General features: G+C 61.9%; 1 protein-coding gene across 4 annotated transcripts in view; it reads left to right on the top strand.

The window, feature by feature from the left end:
* The window catches only part of PPP2R3B (protein phosphatase 2 regulatory subunit B''beta), a 41,817-nt gene that overhangs the window by 17,018 nt on the left and 5,602 nt on the right, over positions 1 to 19,197 (top strand). For 3 of the 4 annotated variants that reach the window (XM_059157753.1, XM_059157751.1, XM_059157752.1), the window contains 8 exons: positions 11,021 to 11,124; positions 11,408 to 11,510; positions 12,106 to 12,180; positions 12,822 to 12,908; positions 13,716 to 13,872; positions 15,784 to 15,832; positions 16,519 to 16,608; positions 16,827 to 17,002. In XM_059157753.1, the coding sequence (XP_059013736.1) occupies positions 11,021 to 11,124; positions 11,408 to 11,510; positions 12,106 to 12,180; positions 12,822 to 12,908; positions 13,716 to 13,872; positions 15,784 to 15,832; positions 16,519 to 16,608; positions 16,827 to 17,002 (841 nt within the window). Of the gene's footprint in view, positions 1 to 2,268; positions 2,290 to 11,020; positions 11,125 to 11,407; positions 11,511 to 12,105; positions 12,181 to 12,821; positions 12,909 to 13,715; positions 13,873 to 15,783; positions 15,833 to 16,518; positions 16,609 to 16,826; positions 17,003 to 19,197 lie in introns of those variants that run through there. The other variant, XM_059157754.1, reaches the window with a different exon arrangement.

Here is a 19,197-nt window from a genome sequence, read left to right as displayed (position 1 = left end):
TGATCGTGAAATGAGGGTTTATCGCTGGGTTCTCACTCTGTCGCGTAGACCTGTGTTTCCGTTTTTCAGCCAAGACAGTACTGTCTTCATCACTGTTGCTCGGTAGTAAGTTTTCGGACAGGGAAGTGTCGCTCCTCCGACTTTGTTCTTGTTCGGGATGGCCGGGGCTCCCTGGGGCTCCTTGTCAGGCCGTGTGATTTCTAGGGTCAGCTCGTTGGTTTCTCCAGAGAGGCCAGCAGCTCCGCTGGTAAGGGTCATGTTGGTCGGTACATCAGTTCGCACACCGCTGCCATCTCCATGTTCGGTCTTCTGATCCACATCCAGAAGCTTCTCTCCCTGTAATTGCACTTTGCCTTTCAGAAGCGCTCTGGGGTTGTAAGTGTGCTTTGCACGCCTTTTGTTGAATGTGTTAGAGCTTTTTATTCTTTCGGGTGGTTTACCAGTGGGATTGTTTCTGAAACTTGATGTTCAGGTTGTTCGTTGCAAGTGTGTAAAAATGCAGTTGACTATTGTGTGTTCCTCTCGTGTCCCGTGTCCTCACGAACTCACGTATGTGTTGTAATGTCGCTTGGTGCATCCGTTAACATTCCATAGAGTAGGAACCGACAAGCAGGAATCAGTGCGCTTCTTCCTTCCCGGGGTGTGTGTCTGCTGTTTCCGCCCCACGCCTGCCTGCTCTGGGAGACCCCCCGCGCGGCGCTGGAGAGAAGTGGGAGCGTGGGGTATCCTGAGTCACTGCCTCCCTTGTGGGGAGAGTATCCGCTCCTCCACCACGAAACGTGATATACCTGTGAGGTTTTCACAGCATCCTTATCAGGCTGAGGACGTTTCTTTCCATCACTCGTGTGCTGAGTGTTTATTTGTAAAGGATGTTGAATTGGTCTCAGCCTTTTCTGCACCTGCGCGGATGGCTTTGGTGTTTCATTCTACGGATACAGTGTATTCTGCGAGCCGGTCGTGCCAGCATTAAACCAACCTTGCATTCCTGGAGCACGTCCCATGTGGCCCAGGGGAACAGTCGTTTTTCTGTGTTCCTGGATTCTGTTTGCCCGGATTTCGTTGATGATCTTTGCTCCATTCATATTCATAAAAAGCACTGATTGCAGTTTTGTGATTCCTTTGTCTGCTTTTGATGTTACAGTAATATTTGTCTTAGCGCATGAGTTCAGAAATGTTCTCTTCCTTTGTGAATTGGGCTCGTCACGTTTTTTTTAAGTGTTGTTTTATAAATGTGTGAAAACATGCATGGTTCCAAGGCCAAACCCCAAAATCAGATATATTCAGAGAAGTACACAGTCTGTGCCTGTTTCCCCATGTTCTTTTCCTCTGTCCAAAAGGAATGATGGTCACGGTTTTGGTTTAGTGTTTTACTGTTTTGTTTTTCAGTACGAGCAAACGTATGGACATAAAGTAGGTTACAAAATGCACACATAATATGGAAATGTACATACATAACCAATTTCATGCTTTGCTGAGGGAGAACGTAGCACGCCGCCCTACACGTGGGTGTGTTCTCAGCGAACATGGTATCGTGGTGCTCATGCCGTGTCTGTCCAGGCGGTCTTCGCTTTGTACCATAGCATGGACTGTAAACGCTACTGACCACGCAAGCCAAAGCCATGCAGGTCTGTGTTATCCGGGGGAAGTCACAAGTGTTTGTCAAGACATTAGAAACTTTCCTGTGGTTTCTTATAAATGCATGGGGAAACCAAAATTGGCTGCACTGTCAGTTAAAATGCCAGAAATTCTAAAAGCCGGTGTTGTACTTCTTAGTAAAACCTTAGCAAATGATGCTGGAGTGGGGCTCGTCCCTGTGTCCCTGGTGTACGGTAGCGTGAGCCCCTCTTCTGTGCCTGGCTCTTGTCCTGCTCCTGAGTCTGGCTCACTTCCAACCTCGAACCCTTTGTGCTTTCAACGTTGTGAAATGTCTCAGAGAGTTCTCTTCCGTGAAGCTTGTTTGTGGCATCATGTCCTCTGGGACGCGTCTGAGTTTCCCTCACAGCCTCTTCTGTGTCGACCATTGGCTCTCGCTGACTTCCTGTGGCTCCACACGCACAGCTCCTTGCCCTGCGCCAACAGCAGGGTTCCCGCGGTTGGCATTCCTCTGCGGCCGTGTTCCCACAGATCCCGCCCGCGCCCTGTCATGTTTCTTCCAGAATTCGGCCAGCAAAACGGCCCGACCTCCGGCTGCCGCATCTGTTACCTGTGCGAACGTCCGACCGAGACCGTGGGCTTGCTCAGAGCTGAAACCGCTTGGCCCATTGGCTGGGGAAGAAGCTGGTTTTGGTGGTAAGAAGCAGATTTTCACATTCTCACTGAAGCGTCGAGGAGACCCAGGGTGACCCGGCACGTTATGCAGCCCAGAGAGCGCTTGCAGAGCCAGCTTACTTTCTTGCGGTGGCGTGACTGGTGGGAGCCGGGCACACACAGCCACACGCCGTGCCGTCTGCCTGACCCAGAAACACGCACGGTGCCGGATCCTTCACAGACTTTCAAAGAACCGATGGGCTTTTTTACGCTTCCTGCTCATAGCAGATGGACTCAAGGAGCAGCAGTGAGTCCTGCACTCCCTCACGCGTCTGTGCCGCCGGAGTGTAAACACGAACGTGTTAGCGCAGGGACTGGCAGGATTCCCTGTGCTTCGCACAGCCAGGGCTTTGTGGTTAGTGCCCGTCTTCCTGCAGAGGCAGAGCACTGAGCTGTGGGGGAGCCGTAGTCTGCATTCACCCTCCCCCACAGAGGGGCCGCGGGCCTGTCGTGGGGACCAGCGGACGGACGCAGAGAGGGGCTGTGGGCCCCTCTGGGGATGCGTGGACACAGGGAAGGGCCGTCGGTCCATCGTGGGGACACAGGGAGGGTCTGCGGTACCCTCCTGGGGACAGTGCACCAAACATCGGACGTGCGCGTCACTTCACGTCCCGTCCCTGTGCCTCGGGGCCGTTGTGTAAGCAGGGTTCGTGGGTGATAGGACACGTGCACGTAGGATGCTGTGTCGTGTGCCCAGGTTCCCCTCCGTAAGGGCGGTGCCGTCTCAACACTCGGGGTCAGCGTACGGATGGTGGCGGGACTGACGCGTTGTCCGCCAAACAGCGAACGTGGTCCCGTGCCTGCCATCGGGCGGTCAGGTGCGCGAGAAGGGGCGTCCTAGGCCCTGTGTGGTTCCCATTTCTGCTGATTTGCTGACACGTCACTGGTGGAATTCCAGCGACGGTGGTTCAGAGCGACGGCTGCACAGTTCCTGCGTGGCTGTTCCCCTGGCCGCGGTGCCTGGTTCTCCGCGCAGAACGTTGGACTCCTTCCGCGTTTACCTCCCGCGATGTTGGCTCGTTTGGGGCTTTGATTTCTTTAGTAAATTGTCATCAGTTCATGTTCTAAAACGGTTGTTGGAGTAACTTACACACTTATTACTTGAACGTTTTTCCTCTTCTTGTATCGGTTTTAGAACCTGTACCAGATCTGGGTGCGACCCTCATTTCGGGGTTGTTCACTTCTGCTTCCTGTCTCGTGTGCTCACGGCGGGGATCGATTTACGTGGTTTCTCCGACGAGCCCGGAGGTCGGCGCCGTGGGTTACGGCCCTATGTTCTCGTCTCGATTCCGCCGTCGTGGGTTCCCGTCTTCTCGTTTTTCCCATCCTTTCGTTTCCTCCTGGCTGCCAGTGACCCTCCCCTCCAGGTCTGGCTGTGGACCTAGAGTTTACGCACAGCAGGATTCCCGGGGTTCCGAGTCCAACGTGGTACATTCTGGCCCATGCGTCCCCACGCGCCCCTCGTCAGGGCAGGGAGCCCTGTCGCTGCTGCGCGACGGTCCTCGCGGGGTCCCAGCCCCGCCTTCCTGGCCGTGTCACACACACACGTGGTCTGGGGCTGCGGTTTGGCCTCTGCGGGAAGGTCCCATGATGGGAACCGTGCCGTGCAGCGTCTTTGGTTTCTGGTCTTTCGCACCGAGTCATTGTGCTGTTCCTCCCCCGCGGCGTCACCGAGTACCGGACGGGGGCCTGTGTGAGCACGCTCCGTGACTCACGTGTTTCCCAGCAGGTGAGCGCTTTGTTGCATCCGTCGCGTTTTGAGGAGAGCTGCCGTGGTGTGTGTGCGTGTGCAAGACTCATGCGCACGTCTGCCGGTCTCGGGGCCAGCGCGGGGACTGGAAGTGCTGGCGGCTCATTTTGAACGACACCGTGGAGCTGCTCTCGGGCGTGGCTGTCGGTCGCGTCTCCGGCCCGCGGAGCTCGAGGGCAGCCGTTCTCACGTGACCTCCCCAGCGCGCGGTTTCCTCACGTCACACTGAGGCGTCCCCCCACGTGTGTGCATGCAAGTCACCGCGGCTTCACGGCCCTCGTGCTTTTGTAGAACAGATTTTCACGTCTGTGTTTCGCACGGTCCGTGTTTCTTCCCATTCTGGAGCTTCCTTGAGGTGCAACGGGTCTGCGACCCACAGCCCGTGTTCCCGTGTGGGACCTGAGCTGAGCCGTATGTGTTCCCGGAAACTGTGCACACAGTCCACACCACACGCCTTTCCGACCTGCCCCGACGGCCCCCTCCCAGGCCACCCCACGTGTCCTCAGGCTGCTGCCAGACCTCGGTCATTGTGGGGGGGCGGGTCCTCCGGAGTCGTCATGAACAGAATCAGACAGTGGACACTTCTTTATGGCGGCTAAACGTGCATGACATGCCGTCAGCCTCTTAACCCCATGGAAGTAGAATTCAGACACACGGAAGACACGGGCGGCTTCACAGGTATTACCAAGCTCCGCTTCCAGAACATTCTCATCCCCTCAAGAGACCCGATACCCTCCCCCAGGTACTGGCGCGCCATCTGCTTCCTGTGCGCTTGCATTGCTCTGTTCTGCACTGGTCGCGTCCTGGGTCCCTCGTGCAGGCAGCAGGTCTCCGCACTCTGCTGTCTTCACGGCCAAGTAGTACCCATGTGTGTGGGCGGACCCTGTTGTGCCTGTTCCCCCGTGGATGGGCGCCGGGTGGGGTCTGCAGTCCGCGACCTCCACGAACACCCCGTGAACGTGCCGTGTCAGGGTCCGGGAGGGTCCCTGGGTACGGTGATTCTCCGGGTGCGTGTGAGCACGCGTGGGGTCGTGTGCACGCGTGTGTGTGCGCACACTTGCCGACCCGGGAGTGGCTGTGCCGGGTGACAAGACAGTTCTGTGGTTCTCGGAGGACCTGTACACGTGGCTTCCACAGCCCCGCAGCGTTTCACGCTCCCGCCAGCCGCACACGCGGGCCTCAGGCCCCACGGCTCTGATGCTGTTTCCCAGCAGCCACGAGTCTCTGTCCAGGCTGCGGTGAGAAAGCGGCACGGGCTGGGCGGTTCTGTCACGCACACGCCACGACGGCGGACGTTCTTTCCGACGCTTCTGCAGGCCGGACGTCTGCGGTCAGGGCGCGTGGGTCAGGACTCTTCCCCGTCCACAGACGGCGTCTGTGTGCGCTGTCCTCACTCGGAGGCCAGGGCTGAGGGCTCCCGGGTCCCTCGTATCAGGGCCCTGGTCCCATTCATCCAGCTCGATCCTGGGCCGTAATAGAGTCCCAGGGGTGCACCTGCGCATACCCCAGCCCTGGGGCTCGACCTCCACGGGGTCATCGGGGACCTGCGCCTGCCGAGCTCGGCACCCTTCGGTGGGAGCAGGGCGGACCTCCCCGTCACACCCGTTTCCCATTGTCCTCACCGCGGACAGTCAGGAGCGTCTTGTCTCGCGTTCCCCTGTGACCCTGCGTCTTGGACGACACGTCCGATTGCTCACTCCAGCGTCTCACAAACGGGGTCATTGACATCCTGTTGGGTCGCACACCATTGCAGATGCCGTAGCCACGAGTGCTCGGTCAGATCTGAGCACGGAGACGGTGGACACGTCCTCCCGCCGGGCCCGGCCTGGGCTGTGCGTCTCCATCCGCAAAGCAGGGTGCGGGCACCGGCCTCCTGCAGACGCCCCCCACGCGGACGGAGGTCCCGGCCCTCCTCTGTGTGCCGACGGCGCTTTCATCTTCGACGACCACGAACGTGCAGCCCGTTCTCACAAATGTCCCGTTCCCTCCATCACGGGCTTCCGGATGCGGACCACCGAGGTCTGGTTGGGGGTTTACGTCGCCACTCGCCAAAGACCGGGGTTCGCCGTCGTGTCTTCTGAGGATTCTCGTCTCCGTGGCCGTCCGGGCGGCTCTCAGGTCGGCTCCAGAAGCGCCCCTCCGCGGTCCGTGTTCCGGAGCGTCCTCTTTGGAATCAGGTTTGACTCTGACTTGGACGTTCTGTAGAATTCCGCAGGGAAGCCGTCTGCGGTTGCGGAGGTGTCTTTCCGGGAAGGGTACGTTCCAGTCCTAACTGATTTCCCTTCTTGGCATCTCATTGTTTTCTAAATTTTTAAAACTTTTTTTTACACACGTACAATGTGTTACCAGCCGCAAGGGAGCAGGTCTGTGCATCGCAGCTTGACACACTTCCCAGCACTCACCGCAGCACACGCCCTCCCCCATTCGGTGCGTCACGTACGGGCGGGGTCTGCTCGCAGTTCCTCACGGGGTCGTGACGGCGTGTGTCTCCCACGTGTCCGCCCAGGCCCCCGAGGTGCTGAGCCTGTCGGGGAGACATGGGGCGCCCGAGTCCCGCTCTCCGCAGCTGTAGGGAGGCCCCTCCGGCCCGTGGGTCCCCCGTGCGTCTTCTCTCCGGGCTCTTCACCGGCTCGACCACGAAGGGCTCCATTTCTCTGGCCTTTTCCAAGGACCGGCTGCTTGTGTCCGCGATGGTTTTCCTGGTGATGCTCCGTGATGTTGGCTTCTGGCTTTCTCCGGATGACGGCGTGCCTTCAGCCTCCCTCGGAATCGTCGTGTTCCGTCCGGTTCTGGCACGAGGCCGCTCTGGCCCACCGTGGTCTTCTGCCGACGAGGCCTGTCATCCGCAACCTTCCCGCGCACGGGCGGGCCGTGCGTTTTCTGGTTCATTCAGCGTCAGCAAACTCGCAGCTGCGCGGGTCATTTCTCCTTTGCCTGCTGGGGTGTTTAGGATTCTGTTTCCTGTTCCGAAACTTGCAGCTTCCGTGGATGTCTTTTTCTTACTGATTTCTGGTCGATTTCTGCTGTCGGCAGGGAAATACTCCACGTCTGTCCCGGAAACTGTGCTTGGACGTGAGTCGGGGCCAGGACAGCCTCGGGGGGAGGGTCCTGTCCGCGTGCAGACCGAGCCCGGACGCAGCTGGTCTGACAGTGTTGTCCGCTTTGTGTTTCCGCTCTTGTCAGGGTTGGAGCGAGCAGTGCTGAGCTCCCCGGGGGACCAGTTTGCTCCCCGGTTTGTGTCGTGGGGTCCGAGTGTGTCACACTGCAGGCTTTCTGTCCTGTGTCCCCCTGGCGTGGGGCCTGCATCCCGTCGGTGACGCTCCCACAGGCAGACCGGTCCCCGACACCCCTGACTGTCACCTGAGCTCCGTTCCGTTCTTGTACTGCCTCGTGGGGACGGCAGAGACCCAAGAAGGCGGGGACGCAGCCCCCCGGGCCGCTGCATTTCTGACGCCTGTCCCCTGTCCCAGATTGTCACCGCGGCACTGAGCGAGTGCCGCAGATCCTGGGGGTTCGCACGCCCCTCCTTGGGGCGGATAGAGCTGCAGGGCAGAGAAGAGGCACACGGGGTGACTGCTGGGAGAGTCCTGGGCATCAGAGCTGCGGTCCTGCTGGAGCCGGGTGCCCCCCCTCCCGTGCTCAGACGCCTCCTGCACCCGGAAACTCTGCTGCCCTCGTCTTTACTTCCACGTAGGCCTCCCCGTGTCGCCCCGACGCGTCACGATCCTGGTGTCCATGTGCGTTCCTCCACAGAGCAGGGCACGGGTCTGGACGTCCCCAGCGTCTCGGCACTTTGGTCTTCCTGCTGCCCAGGGCCACCTTGTTAGGACGGCAGAAGGACGTGTCGGGCCGCACAGCCCGCGGGAGTCAGGAGCTCTGGGTCTGGAACCGCAGGGAAAGACCCAGTGTCCGAACTGGGGATCCCAGCACCCCTGTCCCTAGGAAAGTAGGAGGGTCTGAGACTCGCTGTGCTGGGACGCGGAGCGGAGACCAGTGTTGGTGTTTGTTACGTCGCACACGACGGCGTAGCGGATGCTGAGTACGAGGACCCCGGCGCGAGAGGCCACGGGCGACCCGATGGCCCTCACGCCGCATTCCGGGCGCGGGAGCCACGGGCGCGGAGACGGGCTTGCTTGCTGTGCAGGGTCAGGGTATGCGGAGATCGGCGGTCACACGCCCCTCCTCACGGTGGGGACAGACGCACGGTTTAGGCACCAGCGTGCACTCTGCAAAGAGCAGATCTTTCCGAAAAACCGATAGAAAGCCAAGTCTCACCAGGGTGCGCTTCCTCCCTGCGGTGACGATTTGTCCTTTCTTACAAACTCTTCTTTTTTGTGTCTTGTGTGGAAGGGGTCACGGTTCCCGTTCGCTTCAGGAGGTGAACAGCTTGTCCTGAACGGCAGTGTAGGGCACGGCCAAAGCCTTCGAGCTGTCGGATGGTTGAGACCCGGGCCCGCCGGCGCATCCTTACAGGGCGGTGCCGACAGCCTCACGTGTGCGGACCCCTTCGGGGACCGATGTGTGGAGCCAGGAGGGGCCACGGTGCCATCACTGCCGGTCCTGCCCGCTGCGAATGTCCACACACGCACGGGAACACCGCCCAGAGCGTGGCGCCCGTGTTCCCGGCACGCCAGGGGTTCTCTTCGGCCCACTCCCGGTCACGGCTCCCGGTCAGCAGCCCGTGCTCTGTTGGTGTCCAGGTTCGCCTCTCACACCGTGGGCACGGGAGTCGTCCCGCGCAGCGCGGCGTCCGTGAAAGCCTTCCACACCGGCGTGGGACGCTGCTCTGTCGGTTCTGCCCAAAACTCGTGCGTGGTTGTGGTGGCCGCAGCTTCTTCCGCGATATGGCCCCAAACGGCCCCCGTCCGAGGGTGTGGATCTGCCCGTGGGTCCGTTCAGCGCTGTGCGCGTGCACACCCGGGCGCTTGCCTCGGGGACATCCTGAGGAAGGCCGCTGCGCACCTTCTCAGCTGCGTCCTGTGTGAGCGAGCGTGGGGTCTGCGGTTCCTCCCGGAGGACGGCGTGTGGCCTGAGGGACTGGTGGCCGCTCTCCGTCCACCCTGCCCGGCGGATATCCACGCCAGCCATACCACTTCCTCTTCCTCCGTCGACCCTGCCCGGTGGCTCCGTCCCCCGGCTGTTTGCGGAAGCTCCGTGTCACGTCCAGGCCGACACGCGGGCTCAGATTCGTTCCTGCGGGCGGTTCCTGTCTGTCCGTGCACATGTGTTTGCACGTCCGTCATGAGCGCGGACGCTGACCACGTTTCTCAGCCAACGGGCGTCTGTGCGCTCTGTGCCCGTCTCTAGCTCTCCGGGGCTGTGTGCGTTTTCCTCCTCGACTGTCGGTCTTCAACACCGCGCCCGTGGGTGCTCCTTGCGCTGGGCCCGGGTCAGGGTCGGAGCGCATCCTCCTGTGCTCACTGCAGCTCCCCGCAGGAGGCTCTCCCTTCGCGACCGAAGGTTCTGTGTCTTGCGGGAGGGACGTCTGCTGCCGTGAGGTCAGGAGCGGCGTCTGCCCCATCCTCCTGCAGAAGAGCATCTGTCCCGGGCTCGGGTCTGTTCAGGGCCGGGAAGCGTCATGCGTTGACTGTCGTGGCCGGTGGAAGAAGCCCCTACCACCCTCGCCGAGAGCGCGTGTGTTCCCCCGGAACGGCAGTACTGTCTTTGTCCCGAGTCGCTCCACGGGCTCAGGCTCCGTCCTCACGGTTCCCTGCGGTGGTCCGTCTTCCCTCCTTGCTCACGCGTGCCAAGATTTCGCGGACGTCACTCTGCAGTGGGCTTTTAACACCCTCGCTCCCCGTGGGGGCTTCTGAGTGAGCCTCGGTATGTGCCCCGACGCCGTGCCGCGTGTCGCTGCGGGGCTGGGATTCCAGCCGTCGCTGGGATTTGCAGCTCATACGGGAGCCGGCGTTGGGGCTCAGCCCGGTCTTCAACGTCTCCCGGCCGTGCCGTGCGGATGGCTCAGTGCAGATGCCACGGTGCCGGTTGGATTTGACGGGTTTCCTTGTAGTTTACGTCATGGAGCTGCTAGACATTTATTTTTCTTTCTTTTTTAAAGATTTTATGTATTTATTTGACCGAGGTCACAAGCAGGTAGAGAGGCAGGTGGAGAGAGCAGGGGAAGCGGCTCATCACCGAGCAGAGAGCCCGGTGGTTTTCCAGATTCAGCTTCCCGCAGGCGTACGGCTCGGTGCGCGTCTTCGGTGGTGTCCCTTCGGGTGCGGTTAAGCCGGTCACGGCGCTGCAGCACGTGTGGGCACGAAGGAGCGGAGCGTCCACTTCCCGCATCCCTCACGCGTGTGGGGCCGCGAGGCCGGCTCCCGTTGGTCACTCCTGTTCTCCGTCTCGCTCCTGGCCACGGCTGCGGACGGCTGCTGGGATTTTTAGGTCTTTAAAGAGCTGACTTCCGAGTCCGCTGATTGACCGTCGGAGCATCTGCGTTCTTTTCCGTCCACGTGGGCCCGGCCGGCGTTCGTTCTGTCCCGCGTTGGAGGAAGGGCCTCGGCACACGTGCTGACGCCCCGCCCTGTGCCGGCGTGTGGACGTTCCGGTGGCTGGGATTTTCCGTGTCGCGTCCCACGCCCTCGCTCGATGCCGTCGGTTCCCTCCCCGCGGGGACCGTGAGCCGCTGCTGGACTCGCCCGCTCCGGGGACCCACTGGCCGCCGGCTGCCGGACTGGGTGCCGGGCATGGCGTGGGCTGTTTCGTCCCTGAGCTGCGTTCCTGTCACCTGAAGTGACAGCGGCACAAGGGCTTCTTGCTCTCCCTGGTGCATGGGACGGGACGGGCGTCTCGCATCCGGAGGGAACGCTGAGCTCCTCTGCGCGGAGCTGCTGGGTTTGGAGGTCCGGCCGTCTGCAGGGAGGGCGGCCACGAAATCCCCGTGGGAGTGTGCGGCCGTGATAGGGGCCGTGGGGGTCCGGGAGGCGCTGACGGCCGGCCCGCTGTGCCCCTCTGCCGCAGGCCTGTGGCTGCCCGCTCTACTGGAAGGGGCCGCTGTTCTGCTGTGCCGGGGGAGAGCGCACGGGCGCCGTCTCTGTCCACAAGTTCGTCGCCATGTGGAGAAAGTGAGTCTCGGGCCTGTGCGCTGGGGGCGGGTGCCAGGAGGGGAGGCGTGTCCCCAGCCCTGCGTGTCCCGGGGCAGCTGCCGCAGCACGGGCTCGCACTGCTGTGGCCTAGACAGCGAGAGGACGGAGCGGAGCCCTAGGCACGTGGCACGGTGTCCTGTCCCCTCCGGGCCAGCGCGTGACCACGCTCCGTCCAGGGCCCGTGCCCGCCCCGTCACCGTGCTGGGGGTGGCCTCGCGGGTCTGGTGCGTGGGCGCCAGTGGGACGTCCTCCGTCCTCGCAGGGTCCTCCAGAGCTGTCACGACGACGCCGCCAAGTTCGTGCACCTGCTCATGAGTCCCGGCGCGAACTACCTGGTGCAGGAGGACTTCGTGCCTTTCTTACAGGTGCGTCTGCGTCTGCCCCGCTCCTCCAGCCGCCCCCGTGTCGGCTCCACACGGGAGCCAGGGGTCGGGCTCCCTTCCCTAGTCCTGCTTCCCACAGAGGTGGCCCAGGGACCAGAGCCTCGTGCGTGTGATGGAGCCACGTGGGCCACGCGGTGTCGGGGTGTGAGCAGAGGGACCACGGGCAGCTCAGAGCACGAGGCCACAGAGACACGAGTTGTTTTGTCCTCGGATCGTCTGTTCTGAGTGCTAGGGTTATTCCAGCATGAGACCTAAAGGCCACGGGACCGTAGCACATAAACCGAGGGCATCTAAAACCTTCCTGGGGACCTCGGTGCGAGCCCTTGTGTCTTCACACGCGTTGAGTCATGGTCAGCGGTCGGAGATCACGGGGCTCGCTGTCGCGGACCGGGGCCGTGCGGGGGTTCACAGCCTCGCTCCTCTGGGTTCCACCCTGTGAGCCGCCGTGGGGCCGGAGGGACCCGAGCGCAGCAGCCCCGTCCCTGGGGAGGCGGCAGGGGCTGGTGACGGACGCGGGGGCCCGTGCTTGGCAGGCACCGTGCGAGTCCCTGCGTACCGTCTTGTGTTCCGTGTGCAGGACGTCGTGAACACGCACCCTGGCTTGGCCTTCCTGAAGGAGGCGTCCGAGTTCCACTCTCGCTACATCACCACCGTGAGTACACGGGCGCGGCCGGTGGCCACAGGCCCCGTTCTACCCGGGCACCCACGGGAACGCGCGGCCTGGGCCTCGGGCTGTGACCCATCTGGACCCCGATGTTCTCACCCACGAATGAGATATTGGTCGTGCTTGCAGGGCGGGGCTCGGCACAGGGTCTTGAGGGGCAGGTGGCCCGGGGCTGGGCACAGGGTCTTGAGGGGCAGGTGGCCCGGGGCTGGGCACGGGTCTTGAGGGGCAGGTGGCCCGGGGCTGGGCACGGGGTCTTGAGGGGCAGGTGGCCCGGGGCTGGGCACGGGGTCTTGAGGGGCAGGTGGCCTGGGGCTGGGCACGGGGTCTTGAGGGGCAGGTGGCCCGCGCTGACACAAGCTCCTTCAGCGCCTCCCGTGTGTCCGGACGTCCGTCGCCAGCCAGGGTGGGGGTGGGGGACGTCCCGGAGAGCCGTGTGCTCTCCCTCCCTGAGGGCAGCTCCTGCTCAGTCTGGGAGCCCATCTGGGCTCTCGGGAACGTGGGTGACCGCGCTGCAGGCCCCGAGGTTCAGAGGCGCTTGCGTGCACAGCCCAAGCGTCCGGCGCGCGCCGAATGGGAGCCGCGGCCTGGCCGTGCCCCGGCTCTGCTGACGGCCTTTCCTCCTGCAGGTGACACAGAGGATCTTCTACTCCGTCAACAGGTCCTGGTCGGGGAGGATCACGTGCGCCGAGCTCCGCAGGAGCACCTTCCTGCAGGTGGGCGGCCGCCCGGCGGGCTCTTGGGCCTCCGTCCGTCCCCGTCCATCTGTCTTCTGTCCGCGGGTCCCTCCGCCGCCCTCCGCCGTGGACCGTCCACCCACCCTCTACCTGTCCATCCGTCCATTCGTCCATCCGTCCTGCGTCCTGCGTCCTGTGTCCGTCTCATCCGTCCTGCGTCCATCTGTCTTGCGTCCATCCGTCCTGTCTTCCGCTCTTTCCTGTTCGTTCTCCGTCTTCTCTCTGCCGTGCCTTCTCCCTGCTTGCTTTCCCCGTGTCTGTCCGCCGTCCGTGCTGTCCTGCCGCCACCTTGCTCTCCGTCTCCAGTCCTGCTCCATCCGGTCCTGCTCCTCCCGGTGTCCGTCCTTCCGTCTTGCACCACCGTCTGTTCGTCCTCCGTCCGTCGCCCATTCGTGTCCCGGTCTGCACGCTCCCCGCTCCGTCTCGACCCAGTGACCGTCCCCCATGCTGCAGGACAAATGACCCCTCGACCCCGGGGAGCACGGTGTCCTCTTCACTGGGGTTCGGGGCACACGTGGGCCATCGCGAGGAGGGCGGCCGTCCGCCCACGTAAGGAGGCCCGAGGCTGTGAGAGGCTCGGTGCCCGCGGGGCTGCCGCGTGTCGCCAGCAGGACGCGGGCTGAGTCTCGAGCACAGTCCCGACGGCAGCGCGTTCCCGACCTGGATGCTGAGCTCCCAGCCCCGGGCCCGGCCTGACTGGTTCTGGGCTCTCCGGGGACCCCTGGGAGATCCCCCCCGCGGGAGACCCGGCTGCCGGGACAAACGCTGTGCTGGTTGGTTTGGCAGAATGTGGCGCTCTTGGAAGAGGAAGCGGACATCAACCAGCTCACAGAGTACTTCTCCTACGAGCACTTCTATGTCATTTACTGCAAGTTCTGGGAGCTGGACACGGACCACGACCTTCTCATCGATTCCCAGGACCTGGCCCGGCACAATGATCACGGTGAGTGCGCGGCCTGTGGGGGACAAGGGGACCGACCGCAGCTGGCCGCTCGGCACCCCGCCCCGTCCAGTACCACCGGCCGTGGCCAGCTCCCTGGGCCCGCGGCCCGATGTGTGAAACGGCCTGCCCCGGTCTGCAGGAGTGCACTGTTCCTGCAGGACGTACGTACCCCGGTCTCCGGGAGTGCACTGTCCTGAAGGACATACGTACAGGAGACGCAGGCTGCGCACGCACGATACATGGGAGGGACAGGGACACACGTGGTACGTGCAGGACACACAGGGTGGGGACAGACGTGGGTCACGATACACACGGGACACGGAAGCGCACACGCGGGGTGCTGACCCTCCTGCGTAAGGAGACTCCAGCCGTTCGAGCGCTGGAGCCTGCGGGGTTGCCTATGGCGCTAGCGGCCACCAGGCTGAGGCTCGGGTGCGACCCTGTGACAGGAAGGCAGGCAGACAAGGTCAGAGCTGACCCCGTCCCGTGCAGCCCACAGAGGCAGGTCTCCGTGGAGGAGCCGTGTGGTCAGTGTTGGCACGTGCGCATCCGGGCGAGCGGTCCCGGTCTGTGTGGCTGCTCCGACGGGCCTGAAGGGACAGCGGCGTATCCTCAGAGCCTCCGTCGTCGAGGACGTCACGGACCGTGTCCCGGGAGGGCTGTACGAGAGTTTGTACGGGAGTTTGCGGAAGGGCTTGTGAGAGGTGACCACAGCCCGGGCCCGCCCACAGCAGGGACGCACCCTCCCCCAGGGTGCCCCTCCGCGCGGGGCAGGGCCGTGTCCCAGGGCAGGGTCCTTCCAGCTCCTGGGGCTCCAGGCGTCCCTGGGCCTGTAGCCGCGTCCCTCCCGTCACTGCCTCCGTGTTCCCGGGGCTTGTCCTCCGTGTCTGTGTCTCCTCTTACAAGAGACGCTGCGTTTAGGGCCTCCCTGATCCGGGATGGGCTCATCTCAGGGCTTTCTCTGGGTCCCGTCTGCAAAGACCTGTTTCCCTTCACGGCCTCGTGGCCACATCCCAGGAGTCGGAATCTGGCCGTGGTTTTCTGGGGAGGCTCCATTCAGCCTGTTGTGACGCCCAGTCATGGTGTATCGGGCGACATCCACGAGGCGTAGGATGCGTTGGGAGACGGGGAAGAGGCGGTCTCCGTTCCTCCGTCCTGGGGTGCCGGGCTGGGGAGGCGCCGAGCTGTGTCCCTCCAGAATGGCCTCGCGGGAGGCGCGTTCTGCGGGACTCCCCAACGGCCCGGAAGTGCAGGTGGGGTCTTTACAGAGGTGGTCACAGTTACACAAGGTCAGTAGGTGGCCCTGATCTCCCAGGACGGGGCTCTCACAAGAAAAGGGTTTGTAACACAGACACACAGAGGGACGACCGTGTGAGGACGTGGGGAGCACCCGGGGTCTGCATGGCCCGGAGCGAGGCCTAGGGAGAGCCCACCTCGGCCCCGCCTGGGTCTCGGACTCCTGCCCCCCCCGGGACTGGGGGCGGATAAGCCTGTGTTGCTCGAGCCGCCCCGTCGGGGTGCTCTGGGACGGCTGCCCCAGCGTCCGGACCGACGCGGAGGTCTCACGTCTCGTGTGTCAGCCAACGTCAGTGACAGACAGTGGCCGTGACCGCACAGCGAGAGCGTCTGAGAGCGAAACTCGCTTGTCACACTCTGACCCGGTCTCGGCGCCCCCGGGGCAGCTGTCACTCTGCGGCTCTGACTGGGCTCCATCCTCGGGACGGGAAAGCTGTGGGCAGCGCCCTGGGGGGGACACCCGCGGGACAGGAGGTTCCCCGGGTGCCACCCCCCAGGGCTGGGGCCCGGCGTCTCAAATCCGACCCGCCCCGCCCTGCGACTCCCGAGCACCGGCTGCCGGGCCGCGGCCGCGGGTGTGTGCGGGCGGCTCACGGCCCGACTCTGTCTCTGCAGCCATATCCAGCAGGATGATCGAGAGGATATTCTCGGGGGCCGTGACGAGGTACGTCGTGAGGGCGTCGTCCGGTGGCTGCGGCCGGGGTTCGGTGCCGGAGTCCGGTTCTGTCTCGCTCGTTCCTTAGCATGAGCTGCTTTCCGAGGGCAAGGGCCGTGGTCATGGCGGGTCGCGAGGACGCACGTGACTGGGACCTTGTCATATAAGGTCGTAAATAAGGGAGGACACGTGCTGCTGTCACGTGAGTTCACAGGGGAGGACATCTTTGTCACAGGAGGTTATTATGAAGGGAGGCACGTGCCATTGTCACACAAGCTCGTGAGGGGAGACGCAGCTTTGTCATGTGATGTCATTGGGGGACACACAGAGTTCTCCTACTCCAGAGCGTCTATAAGGGGACATACCTCTTTGTCACGTGAGGTCATAAGAACGGGAGGCCGACACCATTCTTGCATGAGGTCATCAGTAAGGGGTGGGGGAGGACCGGCCCCACGTTGGTGGGTCATGTCAGGCCCTGGGCATCTGAGGGGGCCCTGGAGTAGGGGCATCGGAGGCCATGAGGCAGCTGCGATGGAGGCCACAGAAGCCACCCCTGCCCCGTCTGCAGTCCCAGGCCTTCCCCTGTCAGGAGCCCAGCGTGGGACGGCCAGACGCAGGGAGGTGGGCGGGGCCTCTCACCTTGCGCTGCGCCTCCCGACGTACGTTCTGTCTGTTGGTCTCGACCCTGAACCCAGGGGCAGAAAAGTCCAGAAAGAAGGAAAAATAAGCTACGCTGACTTTGTTTGGTTTTTGATCTCTGAAGAAGACAAAAAAACTCCAACCAGGTACGTATTCGATGGCTGCCCCGGAACCTCTGCCCCTCCCGGAGGCCGAGGGCTAGCGGCTGTGCCTGAGCATGGGCGCCACCAGGGGTCCACCCAGGCAAGGCCGGTCCCAGGCAGGGTCCCCACCGGGCAGGGCAGGCCTGGAGGGCGTCCTCCCTGGGTGCAGTGAGGCCCAGTGGGTTCAGTCCCCAGCTGGCGCTGACCGCCTGTGACCGCAGCATCGAGTACTGGTTCCGCTGCATGGACCTGGATGGGGACGGCGCGCTGTCCATGTTTGAGCTGGAGTACTTCTATGAGGAGCAGTGCCGCAGGCTGGACAGCATGGCCATCGAGGCCCTGCCCTTCGAGGACTGCCTCTGCCAGATGCTGGACCTGGTGAAGCCGCAGAGCGAAGGTAATGTTCCTGGAGATGGAACGCCCCATGTGAGGGGATGACCCCTCATGAGGGAACGTAGCCACGTGAGGGGACATGGCTGAGGTGATTACTCACTGTGAGCTGCGATGTCTCCTCACGTGAGGGATGCGTCGTGGGAGGAGATGTACCCCCGTGATGGGATGGGCCATGTGAGGGGGACACATCATATGAGATGTGTCCCTGTATGAGGGGACACGTACTGTGAGGTGATCTCTACCCCCCGCCCCTGTGAAATGTGATGCCCACCCCCCCATGTGAAGGGATAGCCTCCTGTGTGAGGGGACACATCATGTGAGGTGATTTTTCCCCCTGTGAGCAATGATGCCCCCCATGTGAGATGTTCCCCTTTGTGAGGGGACACATTGTGTGAGGTGGTTCCCCCATGTGAGATGAGATGCTGCCTCCGCCCATGTGACATGTCCTCTTGTGTGAGGTGACATGTAATGTGAGATGATCTCCCCTCACCCCCATGAGATGGGATGCTCCCCCCCCATTGGAGGGGATGTCCTCCTGTGTGAGGGAGACACATTGCGTGAGGTGGTTCCCCCCGTGAGCTGTGATGCCCCCTTTGTGAGGGGCACATCATGTGAGGTGATTTCTCCTCCCCCATGAAATGTGATGCCTTATGTGAGGAGATGTCCTTCTGTGTGAGGAGACACCTTGTGTGAGGAGATGTGTGTGAGGTAACATGTCATGTGAGATGTCCCCATCTGAGGGGGCACGTAATGTGAGGTGATGTCCCTTCCCCGCCATGAGATGTGATGATGCGATGTCACCCCATGTGAGGGGATGTCCTCCTGTATGAGGGGACACATCATGAGGTGATTTTCCCTGTGAGATGCGATGCCCTCCCCCTTGTGAGGTGTCCCCCTGTGTGAGATGTCCTCGTGTAAGGGGGATACATCCTTTGAGGTGATTGCCCTTCCCCCATGAAATGTAATGCCATGTGTGAGGAGAGAAAATGTGAGAGAATGTCCCTGTGTGAGGGGACACATAATGTGAGGTGATCTCCACCCACCCCCACCCCCCAATGAGATGTGATGCTCTTCTGTGAGGGGATGTCCCTGTGTGAGGGGACATGTCTTGTGAGGTGATTTTCCCCCGTGAGCTATGATGCCCCCTCATATGAGATGTTCCTCTTGTGAGGCGACACATCGTGTGATGTGATTTTCCTCCTGTGAGATGTGATGCTGCCTCCCCCCATGTGAGAAGTCCTCTTGTGTGGAGAAATGTAATGTGAGATGATATTCCCCCCCATGAAATGTGATGTCCCCCTGTGTGAGGGGACATGTACTGTGAGGTGATCTCCCCTTGCCCCCATGAGATGTGATGCTCCCCCCATTTGAGGGGATGTCCTCCTGTGTGAGGGGACACATTGCGTGAGGTGGTTCCCTTTGTGAGACCTCCCCTTTGTGAAGGGACACATCATGTGAAGTGATTTCTCCTCTCCCATGAAATGTGATACCTTGTGTGAGATGTCCTATGTGAGGAGACAGGTTGTGTGAGATGTCCCCCTGTGTGAGAGGGCACATAATGTGAGGTGATCTTCTTCCCCCACCATGAGATGTGATATGATGTTACCCCATGCGAGGGGATATCCTCCTCTATGAGGGGGACACATGAGATGCGATGCCCTCCCCCTTGTGAGATGTCCCCTGTATGAAATGGACTCGTGTGAGGGGGACACATTATGTGAGGTGATTTCCCTTCCCCCATGAAATGTAATGCCCTGTGTGAGGAGATGTTCCCCTGTGTGAGGAGACACAATGGGAGAGGATATTCCTGTGTGAGGGTGACACCTCATGTGAGATGTCCCCCTGTGTGAGAGGACACATAATATAAGGCGATCTCCCCTCCGCATGAGATGTGATGCTCCTTTGTGAGGGGATGTCCCTGTGTGAGGGGGACACATGGTGTGAGATGTCCCTCTGTGTAAGGGGACACATAATGTGAGGTGATCTCTGTCCCCCGCCCCTGTGAGATGTGATGTGATGCCCTCCCAACATGAAGGAATGTCCTTCTGTGTGAGGGGACACATCGTGTGAGGTGATTTCTCCCAGTGGCTGTGATGTCATCCCCCCGTATGAGATGTCCCCTTGTATAAGGTGGTACCCAAGGAGACATTCCCATGGTATTGTGTCCCTACTTGTGTGAGGGTAAGTCCTCTCTGTGAG

Source organism: Mustela lutreola, chromosome X (assembly GCF_030435805.1).
Source record: "Mustela lutreola isolate mMusLut2 chromosome X, mMusLut2.pri, whole genome shotgun sequence".
Taxonomy (NCBI): Eukaryota; Metazoa; Chordata; class Mammalia; order Carnivora; family Mustelidae; genus Mustela; species Mustela lutreola.
Note: the sequence above shows the minus strand (reverse complement) of the source record. Positions and strands in the feature narration are given on the sequence as shown.